At 44.7% G+C, this 26,198-nt stretch overlaps 2 protein-coding genes across 6 annotated transcripts in view; one reads left to right on the plus strand and one right to left on the minus strand.

Moving 5' to 3' along the window:
• dmxl2 (Dmx-like 2) overlaps positions 1–20,831 on the plus strand; it is a 41,170-nt gene extending 20,339 nt beyond the window's left edge. For 3 of the 5 annotated variants that reach the window (XM_070959966.1, XM_070959976.1, XM_070959985.1), the window contains exons 26-54: positions 507–617; positions 781–950; positions 2,604–2,701; positions 2,785–2,950; positions 3,423–3,687; positions 3,831–4,033; positions 4,134–4,532; positions 4,900–5,082; positions 5,168–5,464; positions 5,560–5,751; positions 5,879–5,955; positions 6,276–6,406; positions 6,887–7,132; positions 7,991–8,074; positions 9,301–9,491; positions 9,608–9,741; positions 9,836–9,921; positions 10,105–10,306; positions 11,220–11,337; positions 13,487–13,573; positions 13,717–13,838; positions 15,563–15,701; positions 16,587–16,647; positions 16,880–17,007; positions 17,113–17,190; positions 17,319–17,410; positions 17,494–17,546; positions 17,653–17,870; positions 18,922–20,831. In XM_070959966.1, coding sequence (XP_070816067.1) covers positions 507–617; positions 781–950; positions 2,604–2,701; positions 2,785–2,950; positions 3,423–3,687; positions 3,831–4,033; positions 4,134–4,532; positions 4,900–5,082; positions 5,168–5,464; positions 5,560–5,751; positions 5,879–5,955; positions 6,276–6,406; positions 6,887–7,132; positions 7,991–8,074; positions 9,301–9,491; positions 9,608–9,741; positions 9,836–9,921; positions 10,105–10,306; positions 11,220–11,337; positions 13,487–13,573; positions 13,717–13,838; positions 15,563–15,701; positions 16,587–16,647; positions 16,880–17,007; positions 17,113–17,190; positions 17,319–17,410; positions 17,494–17,546; positions 17,653–17,870; positions 18,922–19,131 — 4,541 coding nt within the window. In that variant the 3' untranslated portion in view covers positions 19,132–20,831. Of the gene's footprint in view, positions 1–506; positions 618–780; positions 951–2,603; positions 2,702–2,784; positions 2,951–3,422; positions 3,688–3,830; positions 4,034–4,133; positions 4,533–4,899; positions 5,083–5,167; positions 5,465–5,559; positions 5,752–5,878; positions 5,956–6,275; positions 6,407–6,886; positions 7,133–7,447; positions 7,631–7,990; positions 8,075–9,300; positions 9,492–9,607; positions 9,742–9,835; positions 9,922–10,104; positions 10,307–11,219; positions 11,338–12,586; positions 12,653–13,486; positions 13,574–13,716; positions 13,839–15,562; positions 15,702–16,586; positions 16,648–16,879; positions 17,008–17,112; positions 17,191–17,318; positions 17,411–17,493; positions 17,547–17,652; positions 17,871–18,921 lie in introns of all 5 variants that reach the window. The other 2 variants (XM_070959999.1, XM_070959993.1) reach the window with 2 other exon arrangements.
• Positions 20,832–21,247: 416 nt separating this feature from the next.
• Positions 21,248–25,483, minus strand: gldn (gliomedin). The gene is made up of 10 exons (XM_070960002.1): positions 24,746–25,483; positions 24,042–24,093; positions 23,936–23,953; positions 23,700–23,798; positions 23,070–23,171; positions 22,814–22,921; positions 22,387–22,470; positions 22,181–22,306; positions 21,931–22,081; positions 21,248–21,841 (listed from the first exon to the last, which is right to left on the minus strand). Exons 1-10 carry the CDS (start codon positions 25,265–25,267, stop codon positions 21,376–21,378), a joined length of 1,728 nt encoding a protein of 575 aa, XP_070816103.1. The 5' UTR covers positions 25,268–25,483; the 3' UTR covers positions 21,248–21,375.
• Between the last annotated feature and the right edge of the window lie 715 nt (positions 25,484–26,198).

Below are 26,198 nucleotides of genomic sequence, written 5' to 3' on the forward strand. Positions count from 1 at the left end.
TGAATAAAGTATTGCCTTATTTTGTAAGATACATATACCAGGAGAACATGCTCGTATTGTAATTTGCTGTGTCTTCCCATTGCCTCAGCAGTCCATTAACTTTTTCCCTTGGTAAGAGATAATATTTTATTAAAGTTGACTAAAGGTTATAGACGTAAAAGCTCCAGCCATCAAATCTTTATTAACATAAACAGCAGTGCTTGTGCTGTTCTTCTTTCACCGTATATAAACAGACACTGCACTTTTTCCATTATCTTTGTCTTTTTTCTCCAATTTTCCATCTTATTTATTTAGTCTTTTGAGAGGAAGATATTAGCAGGTTGTTCCAGGGCTGAGTAAGCACAGAAAGGGTAAGAAGGTTCAGGGACGAGAGACTCAGACAGCATCGCATGAACTCAAGTGATACTGGACTTTTAAAGGGCTTTGCTCTCCGGCTGCATTTCAGTAGAGGGGTCGCTGGGAATCAGTGACACCACTGACGGCTCCCTGGCGTTGTGTTTGTGTAGGTGCTGAGGCTCTCGATGAGTGTGGACTGAGGTACCTGCTGGCCATGCGTCTTCATACCTGCCTGCTCACCTCTCTGCCCCCCCTCTACCGCATGCAGCTGCTCCACCAGGGTAAAACACGCTGCTGCTGCTGTGACAAACATATTAAACATTTTGTATGAAAATAACATCATTATATTGTCATTTAGTGGTTATGAGATGTAGATTTCTCAGGTATCTTGGAAATGAACTTTAAACATCTTGCTCGCTTCCTCTCCCTCTATCTCCATGGCAGGCTTATCAACATGCCACTTTGCATGGGCCTTCCACTCGGAGGCGGAAGAGGAGCTGCTGAACATGATCCCAGCCATGCAGAGAGGCGATCCACAGTGGTCTGAGCTCAGAGCGGTTGGAGTGGGTTGGTGGATACGCAACATCAACACTCTGCGGAAAATGGTGGAGAAGGTACCAGGACAAATTCAGACTAGATGATAACAATAATAGTGCTGTCAGTCGAGTAGAATATTTCATCGCGATTAATCTCATGAATGTCATAGTTAACTCAAATTAATCGCACATTTTTATCTATTCTACATGTGCCATTAATAATCATTTTAATACTATACGCTTTGTGCAAATGTTTAATTTCACACTAACATTCTCGCTTTGAGCAGTCATTCACATTTGAAGCAAAATCTCACACAATTTAACTCTGTCAATAAACTGATGACCAAAAATAAATACTTTGTTACAAAAAAGCCTCTTCAACAACCCTTTCTAAGAGATCAAAACAGGGTGATACAAAATAAAGTTACAAAGTGCACATCATTGTAAACTAGGACTCAGCCTATAGTGCAGTTAAACCATGGCTGAAACTTTCCTTTCTTAAGTTTCCTTTGAACATACAAGCAGTCAGACTATGATGCTCTTCTGTTTATTCACCAGAGGCTTATCAACCCAGCCTCTTATTTCTCTCCAGAAAGAATGAACATCACTTGGCTATGGCTGCAGTAAGCTTGTTTTTAGTTGCGGTATCCATATGCCTCTGTCCAAAGCCATCCATTGTCGCCTGGTTTTGACAAGGAGGCGGCGGAGAATTCGCATTCGCCGTGTGTTTGGCCAACAAGTGGTATTTCAGACTGGATGTGCTGCAGTGATAATTTAGTTCACACTGACAATACACACAGATAACTTTGGTCTTGTCAGTCGACCCATCTGGCAACTTTTTGAAACTAAACTTTCCATTCAGGATCTTGTTCGCATCCATTTCAGCATTTCGCACAAACCGGTAGCCTACTTTTTTACAGCTAGCGAGCAGACAAGACCAAACCTGTGCGTGAGGCGTGCCTATTGTTTTGTTTCCGGTTTACAACCGGATCCTGTAGTTTTTATAACGTTACTAGCAGTGGCCACAGCTTATAAAAACACTACAAGCTCACTAGGTCTCAAAGAGCGTTAAACTCGTGATAAAAAAAAATGACGCCGTTAAAACTGATTTGCGTTAACGCGTTAATAACGCAATATTTTTGACAGCATTAAACAATAACAATATGATTTAATTTCCTGTATTATGTTGATGGACTGACAGTTTCTAACATTGGCACAACTAACAAGAAAAGGAAATATGGACTCCTCCACAGGACAATATAAGACCAGCAGTAGAAAGTTCTGCCCTGGGAGTGGGTTGGTTGATAAACAGGTATACTTGTCAAAATAATCCAATCCTTTAAAACAGTTAAAGATTAGGACATTTCCTAATACTGTGAAAGAGAGCTTCCAGCTATGTTACATGGGCTGCTGTCTCAACAAAACAACAACGTTGTTCATCGGTGGTTCAGCCATCAAACATCACTGGCAGCGTGGCATTTATTGTATCTGGAAACATGCTTTCTTCTTTGTGCTAACCATCTGAAATGTATTTCCTGCAGGAAGTCTGCAGTTATAATGATAAGAAGTCAGAAGTATTTTTAAGAGCCATGCAAATCAAGGCAAATAGTTAAAGTACACAGAAGCTAAATAAGGTGACCGTTTGTACTGGCATGTGTGGCGATTTGCAGTGATTCGATTACTTTGATTTTGATGTCGTTACAGTAAGTAACTGTGACATTGTGTAATCAGTTAGGTAAAGCTGCGTTCCAGAGACACAACGACCCTTTAGATGCTGCTCTGTTCTACTTGGCCATGAAAAAGAAAGCTGTCCTTTGGGGGCTGTTCAGGTAGGACTTTGCCTCTGAACGCATCATTGTTTTGAATCGAGTTACTTTACAGGATACTTAGCTGTGCGGTTTCCTTCTCTCAGGTCTCAGCATGACGAGAAGATGACTCAGTTCTTCAAGAACAACTTCAGTGAGGACCGCTGGCGAAAGGCAGCTCTGAAAAATGCATTCTCCCTGCTGGGAAAGCAGCGCTTTGAACAGTCCGCTGCCTTCTTCCTGCTGGCTGGATCACTCAAAGATGCCATAGAGGTGTGAGCAGCACACACACTTCTACACTCCGCAACACACAAGATTGAGTCTGTATTTCCATTTCCCTCACAGTGGAAACTTGGCACCACCTTGTTTTATAGAAACAACAGTTTGTGAAGGTGTGTCTGAGAATTAAATCAATACATCAATAATGTGCAGATATCTCTTGCTGAGAAAGCTGGGTATTCTGCAGCCTGTAAAACACATAAGAGGAGTCTAAATTACACCGATAAGATGCATAAAAAGCCCGCATAGTTTTCCTTGGCCTGGGTTTTCATATCACACAGTCAAAATATACAGATAACCAAAAAAAGGAAATGGAAACATGAGCATTATGTGCTTCAGCTGCATGTATTGCACTCAGTGGAAGTTACTACCTCAAAGTTCTTTACATTTACATTAACTTACTTACATTTCTGAACTCCAAACTGAACCCAGTTGCACCTCTCCTCTTCTGCTCTGTGTTGTGTAGGTGTTGATGGAGAAGATGGAGGATCTCCAGTTAGCCATGATAGTAGCAAGGCTGTATGAGGCTGACTTTGAGAACTCATCCACTTGCCAAGGCCTCCTTCATGAGAAGGTCCTGGGCTGTAACAGGGATGGAAGTGGCTATCACTGTTCCAGACTGCACCCTGACCCATTCCTCCGCAGCATAGCCTACTGGATCATGAAGGATTACACCCGGGCCCTGGACACACTGTTGGAGCGAATCCCCAAAGAGGATGACGAGAACCCCGGTCAGTTGGTAGCAGGCATTTCAGTCACTGTTGCATAGCAAGATCCACTAAATCCTGTTTGTTCTGTTCATTATGTGCACTGTGCGCTGTACATAAAGGCCTTTTCTTATCACTCTCCTGGTTCTTCATCTGTCTGTTTTTAGATGTGATGGTGAAATCTTGCAACCCGGTGGTGTTTAGCTTCTACAACTACCTGAGGACACACCCTTTGATCATCCGTCGCCACTTCGCAAATCCAGAGGGCACAGCAACAAATGTGGGCCTGACAGCTGAGAAGAGCAGCGCAGATGAGATCAACCTCATAGAGCGTAAACTCTTCTTCACCACAGCCAATGCACACTTCAAGGTGAGCGCTTCCATAATATGACCACTCACTCCCATCCAGTTTTTTATACAGTGTGATAAAATGTGTTGACATGGTTTAATCATACATACATCTTCTGTAGGTGGGCTGCCCAGTTCTGGCTCTGGAAGTACTCTCCAAGATTCCCAAAGTTACCAAGAAATCTGGCTCCTCACCTCTCAGCAAAGCTTCATCCAAGGCCAACTTAAACTCGAGTCAGCCCCTGGAAAATGGCACCCAGGGAGGTGTGGACTGGGCCGCCCCAGCAGCCCCTGCCTACGCCTGGGGAGGAAACGATGCAGGTGCGGGTGGGTTGGATTGGAGCCAGCCCATGATAAAGATGGAGGACGACGGACTGAATCTGGACTGGGGAGATGATAAGGATGATGATGAAGATGAGGATGATGATGACGGTCTGACCATGAAGAAACCGGAGGCTGAGACCAAAGCAGACGGAGGCTCAGGGGGCGGCGGCTCCAAACTGCAGAGAGAGAATTCACAGGTAGGAATAATGTGTCTGTCTGTACAATTACAAATACTAGAATGATTATAGGACAGAATGATTTCACAGACTTGAAACATTAAAGATTCCTGTATTTTGAGTCTACTCAAAAATAAAGTCTTAAAAAAAGTCTTATATATTTCTAAACTTTAACAGCAAGTTAACTGGGATATAGAGACATGATGTCTTTTTTGCAACCAAAAGTTTTGCAACATCTCAGACGCAAAATCTCTTTAAGACTGCACCCAGAACGGACTCTCTGGAGGTTTACAGAAAGTGTGCTTGAGACAAAATTGAATGCTCCCGTAAGGTCAGCGAGTCTGCAAAGCACAGGGCATTTACTTAAACTCGCTCTCAAATATTTCAGGGCGAGTCAGAGGTGGACGTGATAGCAGAGCAGCTGAAGTTCCGTGCCTGTCTGAAGATCTTGATGACAGAGCTGCGTACGCTGGCCACGGGCTTTGAGGTGGATGGAGGAAAGCTCCGCTTTCAGCTCTACAGTTGGCTCGAGAAAGAGATCGCAGCCATGCATACGATCTGCAACTACAAGGTGCGCATTGACGATATTAGATATAATTCCATTATGTTCTTCATCCTGGCTGACCATGGTTATGCACCATAAATTCATTTTAAAGGTGGAGGGGAAGGAGGAGGATTCAGAGGTGGAGCGTTGGGGGGAGCGCACAGCATCAGTGGACATATCAGACGAGGCCCTGGAGAACACAGAGGCCGGGGCCTACGAGCGCCACCAGATGGAGCGACGTCGTCTTCAGGCCAAGCAGCAGCACTCCGAGAGGCGCAAGGCGTGGCTGAGGAAGAACCAGGCCCTGCTGAGGGTGTTTCTGTCCTACTGTAGCCTTCATGGAGCCAAGGGAGGAGGAGTCACCTCTGTTCGCATGGAGCTTCTGTTCCTTCTGCAGGAGAGCCAGCAGGTACACACACACTCATACACACATTTATGTTTTGTACTTCTACTGCATTGATGCAAAGCAAAAGCAAATCTACATCTTCTTGTCTCACTCTGTAGGAGCTCACAGTTAAGCAGCTGCAGTCTCCTCTGCCTCTGCCCACTACACTGCCTCTGCTATCTGCTTGCATTGCCCCCACCAAGACGGTCATAGCTAATCCAGTTCTCCACCTCAGCAACCACATTCACGACATCCTCCACACCGTCACCCTCATGGAGGCCCCGCCGCATCCTGACTTCATGGATGATCGGGTCAGAACTCAAACATGAGTCTAACTTGGTGCAGGCTTCGTATAGAGTCTGCAGCCTTTCTCGCAGTCACCTGAAGTTGTTCATTGTGATGCTGGAAAAGTGAAATGTGTTTGTCTTTCACACTCAGGTGAATGCTCTGCACACGCTAGCAGCGTCTCTGTCTGCTTGCATCTATCAAGCACTGTGTGACAGCCACAGCTACAGGTAACTGTGCCCCTGCAGTGCGGTCGCCTCAGGCCCAACAGCTTCTGCCTGTTTGCCATCCTGAAAACAAAAATGGCTTGTTCAGCATCATAAATGCTTTTTTTTTGTTGTCTGTTGTACACACACTGCTGCTTTTTTCCCCTGAGATGACATCATTGTAAGATAAAGTAGTAGTTTTGGGAAGTTTACTGTTGATGCCAAACTTATCTAACCACACCTTGACTCTAGCTCATACATCTCATTTCATTCTAGTAATGAAAACCAATTTGCTTTGTATGGTTGTGACTAACAGGTTACCTTTCTGCTTTTGGCCCTTTTAGCAGCCAGACTGAGGCCAACCAGTTTACAGGGATGGTGTACCAGGGCCTGTTGCTCAGTGAGAGGAAACGTCTCCGCACAGAAAGCATTGAAGAACACATAACTCCCAATTCCGCTCCTGCACAGTGGCCAGGTAACAAAGCCCGTGCTTTTCCAACCACGCGCATTTGTGGGATTGAGGGGCCTGGCTCCTCATTAACATTTTTGCCATAATGCTCTCAAAAATAGCTTTAATGAGTCTGAAGCTAAGTCATGATCATATTCCAGAATGTTGCCGAATGCATAGAAAGGGAAAATGGCATATGTCTGAGCATCAAAGACATGATTGAGAGAGAATATGAAAAGCAGAGGGAGAGGAAGAGCAGAGCAAAGCAGGCCGTCTGTGTTTATGCAGAGAGGCAGATGGTGTTCTATAATAGGAGCTTCATGGCCTCTGGGAAGGAAACAGAAAGACAGAGACTGATCACGCCATCATGCGAATGTTTCATAAATGTGTTCTGCCTTGTGCAGAGATAATGTTTTGTTCTCCTGTGGAAGCTTTTTTTTTTGCAAATTGCAGGTTAATATTTACCACAAATGCCATGTTGTGTGTACGCGTGTCCTCTCTCTGCAGGTGTGTCGTCTCTGATTTCTCTGTTGACGTCTGCCAGAGAGGAGGACCAGCCGAGGCTCAACGTGCTGCTGTGCGAGGCGGTCGTGGCTGTTTATCTGTCGCTGCTCATCCACGGCCTGGGCACGCACAGCAGCAACGAACTCTTCCGCCTGGCGGCGCATCCCCTCAACAACCGCGTGTGGGCCGCCGTCTTTGGAGGAGGGGCCAAAGTCATTATTAAGCCAAAGAGGCCCGAGGCCCCACCAGGTAGACTTGCTATTTTGTCGTTGATGACTATTACCTGTATTTCCATCATCATTGTTGTCCTTCGTCTTCCTCCCTGGTCTTCATAATCTGTCCCTGGCCCTGTCCTCTTTTCTTGCCGTTGACCTCTTCTGCTCTATCTGTTGACTCTCTGACATCCTGACTTATCTCTGATCCGAGGCAACGCTTCCATCCCTCAGGCCTGTCCCCACAGTGACATAGACATACACCTAGTCCTGTCCTGTTGATGCTCCTAAGATGCTGCTGCCCCCGCTGTGTAGTGTCTTGTGTGAGTGTGCCCTCTGCCCTGTGTCTCAGTGCCAGCTGATTTTGAAGCAGCCAGGCCAGAGGAGTCTCAGGAGGCAGGAAGACCTGAGCAGAGCAGCCTCACCCCAAGCCCCACTCCCATCCCCACTGAAACCCAGCGCCCCAAACGACCCCCTCCTCCCATTTCAAGGGGAGAGGGGTTGGGCACTGTGGCACCAGCAACTAAGGCCAGCTGTGAGTAACTGGGCTGGTGGATTGCAGTGCTGGTTTGCAGGATTGCAGTGCATGGTAACTGTGGAGGTTTGCATTGTTGCAGATGCTTGACTTACCCTCTCTCTCTCTCTCTCTCTCTCTCTCTCTCTCTCTCTCTCTCTCTCTCTCTCTCTCTCTCTCTCTCTCTCTCGTACAGCTACGACTGAATGCCCATTAAAAATAACAAAGCTTACTAGTGCTGTGAAGGCTTAGTCTGTGCTCAGTGTTACCATAAGCCAGCAGCCGTGTGTGTCGGTGTGAGTGTGTGTCCTGCATTGCATGCACATGTTGTAACGTCCTCTATGCTCATCTCATTGTGTCATTCCCATCATGCCACTGAAGCAACAGCTGGGCCTAGCAAGGAGTGTTCAGAGGACAAGGCTGAGCAGCCCTCTCAGACTAAATCTGAATCTGAGACTAAACCAGGTACACCTCAAGAGGTTTTTAGACCAGTAGAATGCTAATATCGAGCTGGCACTGCATGACTCGTTCTGTTTTGTCCTGTTTGTGGCATTAAATGTTGAAAAAGAACGTGAATGGATCAGTTTTTGCTTGTTTGTAGCCGAGGTAATACTTAGATTATGCACTGATTGTAGCTCTTGTGTGACTTGATTCAGCTGTTTTGTCAGTTTTTGAGATTTGTAGAAATTAAGCCATTTCCTGAGTAGCTGTGCTGTACAAGTCTTAGCGTGTTGACTGAACTTGACCCGTTCATTCATATTCATTAGGCCAAAGTAATCTGTGCTCACATTGTGTTTGTGGAGGAGGAAGATACGGGCTGGCATTTAGACTCGTTATCACTGGAGAGTCTGAGATAGCTCTCAGCAAAGCCAAGAGCCCGTTGAGGAGCTGCTTAGGGGGATCTTAAATGCCAGATGTTGATAGTAATCACTTTGCCAAATGTTAAAACCCTTTTTTTTTTTTTTTTTTTGAGCACCGCTGCAAACTCAACATGCATGTCACAAACACACAGCCGTATGCAAATGTTACACATTGATGCCTCCCATCATGTTCTGATTAACACTCATTTTTAAACTAAATAAACATTTTATAGTCGTTTGCCTCCCTCAAGTGCTGTGGATACAAGAAAACACTTAAAACATGACTGCTTGACAAATTCACCATTGATGTTGGATGTGTTTTTTTTTGTATGTATTTCCTTTCCGATATTTACTGATCCAATTATTTAATTATCTGTGTGTCTAACTGCACTGTCTACTCTGGTCTTGTTTCGTCTGGTGCGATGCCAGAGATAGTCACCAAGGATAACGGTGCAGGTTTGTGTACAACCTCGTGTGTCTTGCCCTGTGCCTCCACCCTAAACATTTGTTTGTGCATTTGTCTCCCTCTCTTCCAAGTGTGTCTCTCATGTGAGTTTCGCTGTAGAAAAGAATCTGATTTTAGAGAGGATTAAGATAGCATTTATAGTTCAGCTCTGTCGTGGATGCCGTGCTCTGTGCAGGGTTTGGGTGCAGTTCACTTCCCCCTGGTCTGTTTCTTGACCTTCTTTTGGCTTTAAAATGCTGTTGAGTCTCAGCTCATCCTTATCATTTGTTCAAAACTGCAGCACACTGCAGTCTGCAGCAAACTGACCTTATCAGAGTTCATTGTGTTTGATAGATAACATCTCTTCGTTCTTCTCCTCCCCCCAGCAGCTCCCCCTCAGCCCCCAGCGGAGGATGTGGATCGATACAGACGTAGGTTCAACATGAGGATGCTCGTTCCTGGACGGCCTGTGAAGGAGACGCCGGCCACCCCGCCTCCTGTGCCCACAGAGAGACCCGCATACAGGGAGAAGTTCATCCCCCCAGAGCTGAGCATGTGGGACTACTTTGTGGCCAAAGTAAGGCATCGAATTCTCCATATGAGGAATCATCCAATAAGATCGATGATTCATAGTCGCCCTGTCTGCCTTTTTCATCCACTTCTTCTCTTTCATTGTCATTTCCTCCCTCCCAGCCCTTCCTGCCACTGTCCGACAGCAACGCTCTGTGCGACTCAGATGAAAGCGGCGCAGAGGATGATGAAGATGATGACGACGCCTTCCTCTCTGATACGCAGATAACGGAGCACTCTGACCCCAACTCCTACAGGTGGGGCTCACCCTCTTTTGTTTGTCGGCCGCCTAATTTGAAGCCGATGTTTCAGATTTTAAACTCTCTGCTTGTCTGTCTGTGCGATGCGTAGCTGGGCTCTGATCCGCCTGGTCATGGTGAAACTGGCTCAGCACAACGTCAAGAACTTCCTCCCTCTCACTGGCCTTGACTTCACAGGTACTCACCTAAACCGCTCCTTACATCTCTATACAATACGATTTCTTCACTATGAAGATACACTGAATTATTATACTGTGATTTGAGGATGTATATAAATACACATAAGATATTCATTGGTGTTGCTGCTGCCTGTATGCAGTATTCACTCTATACCTACATGCATGTGTGTTTGTGTCACAGACCTACCAGTTACCTCCCCTCTCAGCAACGCCGTGTTGAAGACTTTAGAGAACTGGGAGCAGCTTTTGCTGGAGCGAATGAACAAGTTTGACGGCCCGCCTCCCAACTACATCAACACTTACCCCACTGACCTCAGCGCGGGAGGTGGCCCCGCCATCCTCCGTCACAAGGCCATGCTGGAGCCAGACAACACACCCTTCAAGTGAGTATTAAATCATGCACAGCATGCAGAAACGGAGATGCGCTCTCACACTAAGGCGGGGAATTCATACAACAACATCTAAGTTTTATTTTACTTTCTAAATTTGGAATAGACCACACTAGTCGTAACAGTAATACTTAACAGCTATTTCAGCAAATATTGAGTTTTGTTTGTGGGTAGATAAGAAGTGCACAGTAACAAAACAAAAGACACCAAACAGAGAGGTCGCAACAGTCATCAAATAAAAGACATATCTAAACTAACTCATATTACTAAAGGGCATGACTGTAGCACAGGAGCCCGCCTAGATGCTTGATCAGTTTTAAAAAGATCAATCATAGATGATACACCCGAGAGCAAGACCAATAAAATACACTACATATGAAACAGCACCTCAAAGTTTATGTCAGATACAACCACAGAGCACAGAAAACATGCAAATATAAAAGCATGAAGAGCGCTCCCCTCGAATATGTCACCCGAGCAACAATTTCACTATTGCTTTGAGAAATAAGAGACGTCTCTCAACAGTAACAGCAAGTAGTGGCAATTGATTACATACATAAGCTCTATCAAGAAGTAAAAGTAGTTAAGTTAATTACATAGCTTTTTTTAAATGCTTTGGCTCTACAACCAGTTTACACACTTCATCAAACAGCGAGCAGTCTTTGTTTAGATATGACTGTACTGACACTTCATTTACATTCTGTATATTGTGTGTTTGGATAATACAGAAGAAGGGACACTTCACTATTAAAATCATTGTGGCTTCATTTGCTCTTTCCATATTACCTATGTTGTACCCTTGTATACTTTTCAAACAACACAAAAGTTTTGTCGCAGATTTCAGTCATATTATTTTCCATGATACTGAAAACCAATCGGATTTGCCTCCTTATTTTGTTTCTTTCAGGACGAAGAACAATCAGTCCTTTCCAGCCCGACGTCTGTGGCATTTCCTGGTCAAACAGGAAGTTCTTCAGGAGACTTTGATCCGGTACATCTTTACTAAGAAAAGGAAGCAGAGTGAGGTCAGTGGTCCACATACATTAACAAAAAATCTGCTTGTTTTCTCTTGAGTGTTCATTAGCTGTGATGATTAAACCCACCGTTGTTTCATTTAAGTCACGTTCATTCATTTACATTTTATTTTTTGGTCTCTTCCCCTCATGCAAATACTGCACTGGCCCAAAAATAAGACTGTATTCTCTCGGAAATAACATTTCTCTGTGTGTTTGTCTCATTTAACAGCTAGAGGTTTAAAAGTCATGCGTAAAAACAAAGTACCCTTTGATTGGCTCGAGTTGCTGTCACTAAACTTCAATGCCAGGATTGACAGATGTAGAAACATTGTGTGTGTGTTTGTGTTGAAAAAAGTGGCTTAAAGTTTGCCAGAATAACTACTGAACATGACGGCCATAAGGATGCAACAGCTGTCACGCAATCAGAGAAAATCTTTTGTGTGTCATAGAAGGTGTTTTTGTTTTTTTTGTCTAGGTCATTATATATGGGCCAGTTCAGTACATCATTTAACTTCAGTATTTTTTGCACAGCATGTCTTCAGTACAGTAGGTTACCCATAAGAATGGAAACCAGAATCTCCACGTTATCCACGTAGTCTTTTGCATTGCAGCTGCAATATACTTAAGCTTGGAGGCGATGATTTATTGAGGTTTTATCATCAAACTTGGATCATTTACCTTAAATGAATGACTGGCTGACGTCTAATTTCACGTCACGTCTTTGTAATACAAACAGAAGTGCTCAATAAGCTTTTATCTCTTTTGCTCGTATGTATTTGTTATTGTCATTGTCATTGCTTTGACTCCTTAGTCTGTAACCTGAGCACAGGACAGTTCACTGCCCTCTGTGGTGTCTAGAACTAATCATTATTATGTAACCACTGCCACGACGGGCTGCCAGTCCAGAATGAGACAAAAATCCCAGAGATTATGGCTCCAGATTCTGAGTTTCTTTATGATTACAGCATTGATTTTAGTCTTTGCTAACTGTGGTAACCGCCTTGCTTTACATTAAACTGTAGCAGTCAGATCCGTAGTTCTGCCTCTATTCATCCTGCTGCATGACTGTAGCTCTGTGCCAATGAGGCAGACAGCAGAGTAATTTACATTTTATCACCAAGTATACATCAAAGTTCCTGTCAGCCTTTTACATTTTCTTTTCATCCCATGTTTTATTTTTCTGTGTTTGTGCATGTGTTTTGTGTTGTGCCGTGTTGGTGTGTTCTGTGTCTATATTGCCTCTGTGTGTGTTGTGTAGTCTGTAGAGAACCATATGGACCGTATAAGCCAAAACTGCATAGCAGGAGCTAGCAGTCCCTATAAGGTAGTATCATTTACTGTACCAGCCCGGGCCCTGGCTCTGTCTGTCCGTCTCTCTGTCTGTCCGGGAGAGTCACTGCAAAGCCAAGCTTGAAGGAGCATGTGCATCAAACTTTAAAATAATCATTGTGCACCAGTTGCACAGGTTTGCATGTTGTGGTTAACCATTGCACCAAACTGGGTGACGCTCTCGGTGTCTCCGCCCCAGCTCGGCCTCACAGTGACTGCTCTGGCAATTTTTCTGTCCTAAAATTTACTCAAGGCTCTGAGGCTTAGATCTAATGTCTAATCTTTTCCTCTCACTGGGACACCTGTGACATCCACTCACATAACCTCACATCCGATCCCTACCAATAACACGTCTCCCTGTGTCTCTCACTCCTTCCTCCTCTCTAGCTGGACTGATTCTGCTGGACCCAAAATCAAAAAAAAAAAAAACAAGCTCCCCTTAAGAGAGTTGGCACATTCAGTAGACCTACTAACTAACTTGCATGCTCACTGTCAGGGCTTGTGAAGCTTGCCAATGGTGCAGGGTGTGGTCACAGGGGAATCCCAAATCAACAGTCCCGATTGTCAGTATTTAATTCTGTACTTTGTGCTACATTCATGTGAAGTGGGAATGTTCTTTTGAGCAACTTTATAGCAAAAGCAAGTGTTTTGGAAGTCTGTATTTTAGCACCCTACTTGTTGTTGAAGGAAATTAACATAATTGATGTAAAATAGACTTCTAAACTTCATTGTTCAAATTTTCAGTCAGTGGCCCCGGAGCCCCCTGTTTTAGGTTTCATTTTATTAACGTATTGAACCCTGATGTATCCTGTTCTCTTTGCTTTTCCAGGTGGAGGCAGATCTTGGCTACCCGGGAGGAAAAGCTAAAATCATTCACAAGGAATCTGACATAATCATGGCATTTGCCATCAATAAGGCAAGCTATATCCTTTCCAAGAACCTCCCTCTGAAAACAAATACTTATCAGTTCCTTTCTGGGAAATTAGAGCAAACTGTTGCCAAGTCCACCTTTAATGTTGTCTTTTCTTCGCCCCTCCTCCCACTCCCCTCCGTTTCCAGGCTAACTCCAACGAGATAGTGTTGGCCTCCACTCACGATGTCCAGGAGGTGGACGTGTCGAGCCTGGTCGCTGTCCAACCCTACACCTGGATCGGGGAGGACTTTGATAAAGAGTCCCGCAGGTGAGGTTCAGGGCAGATCACACGTGGCATGTCTCAAATAAACAGTTTTAATCCTCACTGCTCCTGCACACACACGACTAACAGTTATTTAGTTAGTATTTATTTCCATGTCATGCTGAATATTTGGTGCACCCTGCATGAGATTGCAAAACACCACTATACACCAATCATCAATAATATTCACACATACAAAACACCAGTCATAATGGGGTATGTCAGGGCCAATCAGGCATATTTGAATGGATCAGTATCTACAACAGTAAAGCCAATCAGAATCCGAGTCTTTCTTCACTGACACTGCAAGCATTGTGCTCTGCATGACAGTGAAAATTACAGTGTTAAATTTTTTGATCGCACTGGTGATAGACTCCATGGTTGGTAAAATACACGTAAAGCTGTTATCTCTCCTCTCTAATTAGCAAAGCGTAGTGCACAAACCAGTTGGCCAGCTGCTTTTCATTTTGAGCCGGCACTCACCCTCACATGGTATTTCATTGTGTCAGATACATATTTAATAGTGATGTCAAAAATATTGTTATTAACTCGTTAACGCAAATCAATTTTAACGGCGTCATTTTTTTTATCGCAAGATTAACACTCTTTGTGACCTAGTGAACTTGTAGTTTTTTATAAGCTGTGGCCACTGCTAGTAACGTAAGAAAAACTACAGGATCCGATTGTATACCGGAAACAAAACAATAGGCACGCCCCACGCACGTGTTTGGTTTTGCCTGCTCGCTAGCTGTAAAAGAGTAGGCTACCGGTTTGTGTGGATGTCAAGCGCGAAACCCTGAAATGGATGCGAATAAGATTCAGAATGGAAAGTTTAGTTTCAAAAAGTTGCCAGATGCAAGCCAAAGCAAGCCTATCCACTTTTCCATGTTGATAACAGTATTAAAATGATAATTCAAGGGACATTTAGAATAGATAGAAATGTGCAATTAATTTGCGATAAATCGCGAGTTAACTATGACATTCATGAGATTAATCGCGATTAAATATTTTAATCGATTGACAGCACTAATATTTAATCAACATTCACATAAATATTAGTGTGGGATCAGTATCAGCAGAGACTGAGACTGATTTTGGTCAGAAAAGTTGATCATATACTCATACCCCAACAAATACGCCTCTACGTAATTTCAGGTAATGTCTTAATGCTTCAAATGAATTGTGCACTGAATAGCAGAGGAAATGGTGCCTGAGCTTCATCCGGATAAAAGGCTTGTTGTCCTCATCTCCCAGACTTTCTCTAAGCACAGGGCATGCTGAAGGCCTGCCGGAGGCAACGATGTTTGTTACAAAAGGTTTTCGTATCCAGTTGCGGGCTGTCAGGAAACATTACATACCTTTAAAAGTGAGATTGTTGCAGCAGTGGATTGTGGAGTTTCAGTCAGCACCATCACACCTAGTTAGCACTCTATCTAGGAAGCTCATTGTGTCATTTAGCATAACCTTATAATAATTATAAATGAATTATTATTATTATATACTGCTGAGAGGTAATATGGTATGAGTAATAATTCATTCTAGGCTATGTTGGCCCTACTGGTCTTCCGTCATCAATTGGGCAGGTATGATGGTATTACATTGCATTCTATGTGGTGTTATCTTAAAAGCTCTAAACCCTGCAGAAACCAACTGGCTGACTTCAGTGTTTTGTATGTGAATAGCTGACTGAGTCTTTGTCCATCAGCGACGGGTTGTGTTTTGTTTCTCAGCTCTGACGACATCGACCATCGTTCTTCTCATACCAACATCGCCCAGGCGAGCTCTGTCCCCTTTGCGCCACCACAGATGCCGGTCTCTGCGTCCATGCCCTGGCTCGGCAGTGGGCAAACCAGCATGGGAGCCAGTGTGGTAAGAGTCAATGCGCTTCAAGCACGGATAAACACAAACACAGTCAAACCTGGCAGTAATGGGTGTGCAGTTCTCAGTAATAGTCAGCAGGGGGATTCTAAGCTCTGCTTTGGAGCCTATAGACACAGAATGTTTTAATTCTTATCAGAGTTGAGCCAAACTGACCCATTCCGACTAAACAGTTGGCCTGCTGAGTCTATGGAGGCAGATACAAAGAGGGGGCGTGTTTGGGAGGCTGAGATGGACGCGTATAAACAGAGATAGCAGCAGGTCTCACAGCTGGCGACTCCAGATACAGATTTGCGTCACACTTACACGCAGGCAGGGTTCGACATGTCCCAGCCATGGCGATAAAAGACAGGACAGAGGGAGTCACACAGGTTCGGTGGATTACGGGAGGGGCTCTTTCAAGTCCGCACTGGGGTCTGGTTAGTTCACATCCAGCCTTTCAATGCCTGGATTGATAGTCAGAGGATCCTCATCTGCTGAGATTTATTTCTGGTCCTAGCAGAGTGTTATTCAGCAGGAAAGAATCAACATTGTCCAACACTCCTGATAAATGAGTGAAACAACAAGTTAGTGTTTGCGAGTCCTGGAGGACTGGGATTGATGGATGGATCAGAGCAGAAATATTGATGAAATAGAAAAAGCACAATTCAAGTCAGTTGGTTCAGACTGAAATATGCTCACTGGAAATGAGTTTGTCTTAAAACACGACAAACGTCCAACTCATTTGCTTTTCAATTTAGCGTCATCTGTTTGCACTTACCAGTAAAATAATGTGTGGTAGGCCCCATTGTTTACCACAGACGTTTTTATCATTATGGTAACTTTAATCTTCATGCTTTATGTTGATAAACCAATGCTTTTGTTGATGTTTTTCAGATTATGAAGAGGAATCTAAATAACGTGAAGAGAATGACATCCCATCCCATCTATCAGTATTGTAAGTGTGCACACTGAAGCCTCTTCACGGCGGTGTACATTTTAATTATGATCGTCTCTTAGTTGGTTTCTCCTCATCTCCTTCTCCCTGTTCCCTCCCGTCTCCCTTCTCCTCTGTCTGCCCCCATCTCACTCACTGCTTCTCTTCCTCTGTGTGTGTGTGTGTGTGTGTGTGTGTGTGTGTGTGTGTGTGTGTGTGTGTGTGTGTGTGTGTTTGCGTACATGTGAGTCAGACATGACAGGGGCTCAGGATGGCAGTGTGAGAATGTTTGAATGGAACAGACCGCAGCAGCTCATCTGCTTCAGACAAGCAGGCAACGCTCGAGTCACCCGCCTCTATTTTAACTCCCAAGGCAATAAGGTACACACACACACACACACACACACACACACACACACACACTGCATCGTCTGTGTTTGGTCTTGTTGGTGCGATTGTCCTCTTTCCCCTCTGCTTGTCTTCCAGTGTGGAGTTGCTGACGGAGAGGGTTTCCTCAGTCTCTGGCAGGTCAACCAGACATCCTCCAACCCCAAACCCTACCTGGTGAGGTCACCACTCACCTGCCTCACCTCTTTAATCAGCAACCCAGCACACGCATACACATGTTCAGACTAAAAAACAAAAGATGTGGCATTAAAATGCTTGTTTTCTCGCTCTGTTCCTGCCCACAGAGTTGGCAGTGCCACACAAAGACCTGCGGTGATTTTGCCTTCATCACGTCCTCCAGCCTCATCGCCACGGCCGGACAGTCCAATGATAACAGGTCGGCTTCTGCACCACCATTGAACCACAACCAATCCTCTTTCAGTGTCGACTAATATTATCCTTGTCTTATTTTTCCCTCAGAAATGTTTGCCTGTGGGATACTCTGATTTCACCTAGCAATACCATGGTCCATGGTAAGAAATCCCAAATGCTTCCAGTAAGCCTACTTTCATGATTTTCCCCCGTATATCAAGACGTTTTGTGATCCAATTCCGCATTTCTTCCCGCCCACCCCTCCAGCGTTCCCCTGCCATGAGAACGGGGCCACTGTGCTGCAGTACGCTCCTAAACAGCAGCTGCTGATCACTGGAGGCAGAAAGGGCTTTGTGTGCGTGTTCGACATCCGCCAGAGGCAGCTGCTCCACACTTTCCAGGCTCATGACTCAGCCATCAAGGCTCTTGCGCTGGATGCCTTCGAGGACTTCTTCGTCACTGGCTCTGCAGAGGGCAACATGAAGGTGACGCATGGTCCATCAGTCGCTCACCAACCTGCCAAAACACATTCATTTTAACAGTCACGCTTGGATTGTGTACTGAGGGATAATGTCTTATTCTCAGTACAGACGTACTTCAGAAAATCAAGTCAAATGTCCAGTTCTGGCATTTATTGCTCATAATGTTATCAGACTAATACTGTATATGCAAATAGTCTGGGGAGAGCTGGACTTTAAAAAGAAAGTTGGAAAGGAGGCCATGACGCACGTTATTAATGATTCCCTGTAATCTCCTGCATAAACAGCAGAATACTGTACTGTTTGAGCCGACCCGTGCGATGTGTGCGGAGGTATATGAGGTTATTTTGGAGCAGCCCGGTGTTGCGCGTGATTTAATGAAGGTAAAACACAGTGGACCGCAATGCCGAAATCAAAGGCTGCAGATTTATCAGCACATCTGTCGTGCTGCCTTCAGATGCCTGCAGAGAGTTAATGAACTGCAGGAGGAGGCTTTCATATCCGTATAAAGCAGCTGCTGCCAGCAGATCATGTCATGAATTTATAAATCACTGCGGACTCATTCAAAATGTTATTTTGATTCAGATTTCAGTGCATCTATTGGGCTGGAGAGTGTTTAGTTGAAATAGCTTATTTGCATTTTGAGCATCGCTCCATTATTTCTGTGCATTTGCTGCGAGCATTCAGTTCGCTCTTGTTCACTGAAGTGGCAGCGGTGTGACATCGCACCAGAAGCAGACGTCACTCTGACATCTAAGGCACAGTTTCCACTGAAATACCAAGACAGCTTTTTCCTTAGAGTTCTGCTTATGATGGCATGGTTACGGTGAGACATTTGTCAGCTTGATTATCGGTTATTATAAATTGGATAAAGAGCAGAAACACACTCGTTTTTACACCACTTCGAGAAAGTGTCACAGCAATCAAACTGAACTTGGCACTTGACCGTAGCAGCAGCAGGCTGTGCGTCGTGGATTTGATAAAGAGCAGTAAGTTGGTGTGAAAAGAAACTTAACGCCTGTTCCGTCCTCTCTCCCTCTGCCGTCTCTGCCTCCAGGTGTGGAAGCTAGCCGGCCACGGGCTCATGCACTCTTTCAGCACCGAGCATGCCAAGCAGTCCATCTTCCGCAACATCGGCGCCGGCGTCATGCAGGTGGAGACGCGGCCCGGAAACCGAATCTTCACCTGCGGGGCAGACGGCACCCTGAAGATGAGGGTCCTCCCAGACCGCTACAATATCCTCAGCAGCTTGGTTGACGTCCTGTAATGCCGACTTCCACTTCTGAGGGTCCAAAGAGGAAAGCAACAGAAAGAAAAAAAACGCAAAAGGCTTATGTAACACTCGCTAGGCATTAATAGTGTAATTGATGGGGAGGAGTTCGTCAAAAGATCACCACGCTTTTGGGCTCTTTCAGCGTGTGTTCACAGGTTTACACTCGGTGTGAATCACATCCAGAATGAGAAACGGAGCTGCAAATATTTCTTTTTTCCCAAAGGCTGAAAGCAAAGTTACAAGAAAAAGGTATCATACTTGATTTTAAAGCTAGATTTATTGTAATTTTACTGAAGAATCTCTACTCTTAGAGTGTGTCCATAGGGAAGCTATGCATGTCCTGTTCTCGTTACGCGGTGCAATCACAGGTCTATTGATAGTGCTCTGTAAAAGTGCTCAAGCAAAAATTTTAAAAGTGTGTAACTGTCGTCATTTTGTGCCCACAGCTGAAATCTCTTAGCATCTACTGTAACCAGCACTGTGGTTTGTTCTTAAGTCAGTGGTTTCCAGTGTGAATCGAGTTGTTGGAATCTGCATTTTGTTTCAATGGTTTTGCCCCCTCTGCCTTTTTGCCCGGCTTTTCTCAGCCCTTATGGAAGAGTTGATGGTGCATTGCTCTTATAGTGACACCCCCCACCCCCACCCCCTGACTCCCCACTTCACTGGCTGCCCGTCACTCACTCGGGCCTCTCCTGGTTTGGGCTCGACCCGGCCCGGTTTGGTCGTGGGGTGTGCGTTTACTCTGCTGTGTCTGCCATCTGTACGCCTGCCCGCCCCCCCCTGCCCTCAAATGCCTGTTTGTGCGGCAGACTCACCGCTAAAACATTCCTGTTTGGAAGACGATGTGTTTTATTCCTGTGACTGTGATTTCAATGTTCCCATCTGTCTGGTCCCAACCTGAACGCCCACCCACCCAGAGAAGAAACACAAAGGTTCACGTCTGGTTTTGCACAAAATATTCTTAAATTTGTCTTCTTTTTTTTATTATTTAAATTATTTATATGTTTGTGTTTGTTTGGTTGACCATTCCTTTGTGAAACTATTTAACTTATTGCCTTTTATTTTAGGAATGTAAGGGGTTTTAAGGTATCTGACTGGGAGATGTGCAGCACAGTCTACTGTATGTAAGTGTGTGTTACCTCGCTAGTTGTTTTTACCGTTTCATCCATAAGGAATAGATATTTGCACTCAAATTCTGGAGACACTAAAAGTTTATTTCAAATAAATAGGTTATTGAGGAAGAAACTGTTATATACAAATGAATGTCTGGCTTTATTTGGCCTAGTAGTAAAACGTTTGAAATAGTTTTAATATATAAATGATATAAATATATATATATATATATGAAATACCACAACAGCTTGTACAAACATGAAAGCATTTCTTTATTTTTGGTTTGTATCATACCAGCTGGATTAGTTGTAACTTTTGTTAAGTGTATGTATGGTATTTATTAAAGAGATTTGTGTTTCTCTCCCTCTTTCTGCCCACTACGTGTACTGTATGTATCTTAAGTGTTTTACCGATGGTCCTACTGGTGTCTGGTGTGTATGTGCGTGTGCATGTAATAATGCAAAAAGAAGCCAATATCATGGGTAGACGCTTACTAGGGCACTTGAGCCTGGAGGTGTGTGAGAGAACAGGTCATGGTCAGAGTTTTACCTTTGTAAAGTGAATAAATTCTTTTTATTTCATCAGGTGGAATTGGCGCTGTTATTTTTTTTGGTTTGTTTTTCGGTAAAGAATAAGTGAGCAGGGATATTATTATTATTATTATTATTCATCACAAAGGCAGACGGACTGTCTGTACAGAATATCAGGGAACAACATGTACATCTATGTAAAAATACGTGAAAGATAACTGTCATGCAAATACACTAAATAATGGAGCAACTTACAACACAAACGGCCACAAAAGTTGAGTGATAAGTTCAATTCGTAGAAACTGTTTGACACAAAATGAAAAAAGTTTTCACACTGTTAGTAAAATCTCACGTGCTGCGTATTGGGAGCAGGATATAAATACAGCAGTGTTTATTTCTGACAGGATCACAATAATTATTGAGCAAAACCTGATTTCCTTCAGTGAAACTGATTTTCTAAGAACTGATTACTGTCCGTACATCTGTTCAAAACCTAAATGTGACCACTTTCTTAAGAGTGAGTATTTGGTAATCAGCAGGCTTCTCGCTCTCACTGCGTAACAGTCATGTCTGCATGTCATCTCTCATGCGTTTCTCACTCGTCAGAGATGAAGTGGACCACGTAGAGCCTGACGTAGCTGTGGTCCCACACGTACAGGTGTCTGTCCTTCGGGCTGTATGAGAGCATAGCCAGCACTCCGCCCGGAGACCTCAGGTCAAAGGTCACATTGACCGGCTTTCCCTTCAGCAGGTCAAAAGCAAAGGTGACCCTGGTGTCTTTGGTGTCGGTGACATAGAGGATGCCGCAGGCGATGAAGGCGTTGCCAGCCTTGGTGCGGGGATAGGTGGTGTTTATGTAGGATGTGACGGAGAAGGTCTTCTGGTCCAGCTGGGCCACCGTGATGCTCTCATCTACGCTGGAGGCAAAGATCAGCCACAAGCCGTTCTCATCCGCTGCCAGCTTGAAGTAGGTCTTGGAGTTGTGGAGCAGGTAGGCGAGGTTGTGGTACAAAGCGTTTTCTATAGTGAGAGTGTGAAGCTTCTTGGTTTGAAAGTCAAATCTGGAGAAAAAAACAAAAAAAACAAGCAGCGAGTTGTTAATCCGCATAGCAAAGCGTCAGACTCTGCATCGCACGGTGTGTCTGCTTACCTGGCGATGCTGGAAGTGCCAGCGATGTGATAATAGAAGGAACCGTTGTGAACAGTGTGGCCGCAGCCTTGGTAGAACTTTCTGACATCCACAACGGTACTGCTGCTGTTCTGGAAGGAGGCGATGCTTTTATACTCCTTCACCACACGACCTGGAGGAGAAAGAGCAAACTGTTCACTGCCAGCTGCTAGAAATAGACATAGATCTTTGTATTGCTTAACCTGGTTTGAAATACAAAATTTGCTGCTACCGGAAAAGTGTTCCGCCACCCATATTCGCTCATCGTTCAACCGAGCGGTGTCTTTCATCCATGTACCAAATGTGCTCTCCATCTTCGTCACGTTCCTGGGGTTGATCAGAGACTTAATCAGGCACTCTGAGGGGAAACAAAACAACAAGCTTAGATGATGCTTCCATCTCTGCCACAAGGCACACATTGTGCACGTAGACACGCACCGTTCTTCTTCGCAGGTTGCTCGTGTAGTTTCACCGCCTCCTTTACCGATGAGGTCTCATCATTTGGAATCGCCTGCAACAGCCCTGGTTAAGAATTTCATCCCAAGTTATTCACTTGGCAAAACAACCCGTAGTAGCCGTTCTGGAGCTTTCAATCATATCACACAACTTTACGCAACAGATGTTCAAATTTCAGTACTTTGAAAATGTGGCTATGTGAGCACTTTAAGGTCTTGGATGAGAAGTCATGTATAACGCCTTCCCAATGGGGCAAACTCCATCTGCTGAGGAAGATCATGTCATATTATAAAAAGATCCAGAACAGCTCCAACATGAACATCGTGGTTGAGAACGTGTCCCAGAGCATGAACTTTCAATGTCAGCTGCAGAGCATGTGTTTGATGCAGGCCAAAAAAAGGCCTCTTACCCAGGGTCTGTGCAGCCTGAAGGTTGGCTCTGTGGTGCCTTGTTCTGGGAGGCCCCTGAGGCCCAGGAGGTCCTGGAGGTCCAGGAGGTCCAGGAGGACCAGGAGGACCTGTACAAAGAAGAGAGGACCACACTGAAACACTCTGAATGTAAAAAATATAACATGAAACGGATTTATTCTCATCAGATTTGATGTCCTATATGTGGGAATTCTTTACATCTCGCATTATTTTAATTGAAAGTTTAGAGTGTAAAGCTCTCCTTGCCCTCAATAATGACATCGTTGGACGGTTTCCCCGTCTCTCCAGGCTCTCCTCGCTCTCCTCTTTCTCCCGGGTCTCCTTTGTCACCTGGTGGTCCTGTGGATGACATTATGTAAACTAGCTCCAAGACTGCATTCATAAACTCAACACACTTCACCCTATTGTTAAAACCATGAATTATTCCATTGACTTGCTCGGGTGAATCATGCCATCCACTGTGGAGGAGAACGGAGTGAAGTGGGAGAATATTTCCGGTTAATTTAGCTGAAGCCCGAAACCGCAGAGATGAATAATATTATCTGACAATGTGAGAGAAAGGCCGCTGTTTCAGCCTCTTCGGCCATTTATGAGTTCCACGCAGAATCCACTGTGAATAAAATCTGCAGCCATTATGAAACATGGATGGATCAGGACACTGTGCTGGTATGTTTTGACTTTGTGTCTTTGTGTGACTTTAAGTGACTGTGTGCGCTTCGCTTTTTGGTATTTTTAACCCCAGGTTGCACTCAACCCTTTGACTGTTGCATTGTACTGTATTCTACGTTAAAATGGCCAGCACTGCCTGAGGCGTTAATAAAAATGGATGGGCAGTAAAAACAGAACAGAGCCTCACTATTTCCTTACCTTTCTTTCCTCTTTTCCCATCAGCCCCGGGCAGTCCATTCAGACCGGGGATCCCATCAGTCCCATTGTGGCCGGGCATACCGTCCGCACCAGGCAAACCTACAGTAACACAAAAAATCTTCACCATGGGCAGAGTGGAAAATACATTTAGCGGGGATATGGGTCACTAAACCACAAAGGAGACATACAGTATGGCTACATTTTAAATTTGGATCCAGGATTAAGAGTCCACTCACCAGGCGGTCCCGGGGGTCCTGCAACAGAAGGTTTGAGGATGTTAGAGAGCAGAAAGTGATGTTTTGGACATGAGTAGCTGGTTAACAGACCATGAGTGAGACATACCGGTGATGCAGGCTCCCTTGGTGCTGTTGCAAATCTCAATCAACAATTTGATCTGAAGGAAAGAGAAAATATCAAAATATGACAAATCACTAAATCACTGACCCCCCCCCCTTCTCGTATTTAGCGATACACCACTACAAAAATACTCCTTTCAGCGAAACTTACAAAGTTAATTAGTGCTGCAATAAAGCATTGAAGTATCATCAGTAAAATTTACTTAAATATACTAAAAGCTGGTCAAACTAATTTACCCACTTTAGATACAACTTTTAAGGCAGTTTAGACTCTAACAATGCATCATATTTCAAAAACTGATTGTGTTTTGGATGCAGAATCTTGATCTGCAAAGGCTAACTATAGCACAAAGTAGCACAAACTGGAAATCCTCAAGCTCAGCACAGGTATCTAAAAATGTACTGGACGGCCTCGAGGTTACACAATAAAGCAGGTGTTTCCCTGAAGCCCTGATTATTTGAGTTTGTGCTGTGCTGGTGGTGCATTTACCAAACAAATCAGGAATTAATCAATTCCCCCTAAAGGCCCCTGATGATTGCAGGCCCCAGGACCCCTGCCCATAACCAGCTGGTGATCCAGTCAGCAATGACAACACATGATACCATGTGCTGCATCAGTATTTCTAAATGTGTTTGCCTGCACCACCGCTCTACACCTCTGACAAATAAAATCCACCAGCAGCATCTCACCGGGACCATGGAGTAAGTCATCATCATCATCATGTCATCCTGCACGTGGGCTTTGTGGTAACTGTGTCGGTGTTTGTGCTTCAGCTCATGCTGCATCTTCTTCTCTGCCTCCTCTCCCACCTCCTGGCTGGCCTCCTGCTGATGGACCACCTGTCCCTCCTCCTGGTGATGCTCCTGCTGTAGCTCCTTCTCCAGCTCTTCACTTCTCTTATTCCTGGAGTACTGGTACTGGTATTGAGGAAGTTCCGCCTGCATCCCTGCTGCTCCTCTCGGCACCTCCTGGAGGAACTCCACCACGGAGCTCTGCTCCACCTCCGTCAGCCTTGCCTCTGTCTGCTCCAGCCAGGCATGTTGCTGATTCTGCTGGACCAAGAGCACCAGAAGGCCCACAGAGTTAATTAACGCCACGACGCACGTCCCGTACAGCACCATCCGCTGAGGGAGAGTCATGCTGGGGGTTGGGATCCACATGGTTACCACTTCACCTCCTCTTTTCTGAGCTTCGCCCGCCAACCTCAGCATTCACAGGCGAGCACAATACCAGCAAGGCAGTGAAAATAAAAGGACAGAAGTCAAACAGACAGGCGGAGAAAGTCCAAGTTTTATGACCTTGTAGCCCAAAATGCTGCCAGCAAAGATCAAATAAAACCAACTACAACAAACTAATCCAACAGGAAGGAAGTCCTCAGCTGAAATTCAAGCTCCTGTTCAGATTATCTGAAAGCTCCAAATAGAGTCCAGTCAGCATCAGTGTCTGTGCTCCACCCGGGTGGTCTATCCGAAGGCAGACTGGTAAATACCAGTGGAGAAGGGGCTGTGTGTGTGTGTGTGTGTGTGTGTGTGTGTGTGTGTGTGTGTGTGTGTGTGTGTGTGTGTGTGTGTGTGTGTGTGTGTGTGTGTGCATACAAACCAGTGTATGTATGTAGGAGTGGGCATTACACAATCTTCTGGGCTTGTCTGGGAAGAAACCCCCGCCTGTTCAGTCACCTGATTTATATTCATCACAACCCATTCTACTGCACCGCCGTGGGCAGACTGACATCACACACACACACACACACGCACACACGAGAGAATAATGCATGAAAGCATTCATAAACACACCAAATGAAAGCACGCATTGCACCAGACAAACTGGCTGGTCGCTGATGTTTACATACGCGTACACATTATTATCGCTACAACAGAACCACCCAGAATTAAAAGTAAATACATGACATCAAAACGCATTAGCATCAGTTTCAATAGTTCATGGCTTCTCTTACCCAACTCCTGTATCCTCCCTTCATCTGTCCCCCTGGGCGCTGGTCCTCCTTCACATCCTCACAGCTTCCATCCACCGACTGCGACCACGACCCATTTCCGTTGCTTTGATTTGGACCAGAAAAGTGACATTTCGCCAGAAAAAAGACAGTTCAGCAGAAACCTATCAGCTCTGGGCATTTGTAGCATT

The sequence above is a fragment of the Chaetodon trifascialis genome, chromosome 1 (genome assembly GCF_039877785.1).
Source record: "Chaetodon trifascialis isolate fChaTrf1 chromosome 1, fChaTrf1.hap1, whole genome shotgun sequence".
NCBI classification, from domain to species: Eukaryota; Metazoa; Chordata; class Actinopteri; order Chaetodontiformes; family Chaetodontidae; genus Chaetodon; species Chaetodon trifascialis.

Bases quoted from the DNA above. Each gene is read 5' to 3' on its own strand.
- gldn (XM_070960002.1), bottom strand. From the start codon at position 25,267: ATGCTGAGGTTGGCGGGCGAAGCTCAGAAAAGAGGAGGTGAAGTGGTA. The intron at 24,094-24,745 runs GTGAGATGCTGC...TCTTTCCTTCAG, and splicing joins TGACTTACTCCATGGTCCCG to ATCAAATTGTTGATTGAGAT. The intron at 22,922-23,069 runs GCTTTACACTCT...TTCTTTGTACAG, and splicing joins CATTATTGAGGGCAAGGAGA to GTCCTCCTGGTCCTCCTGGA.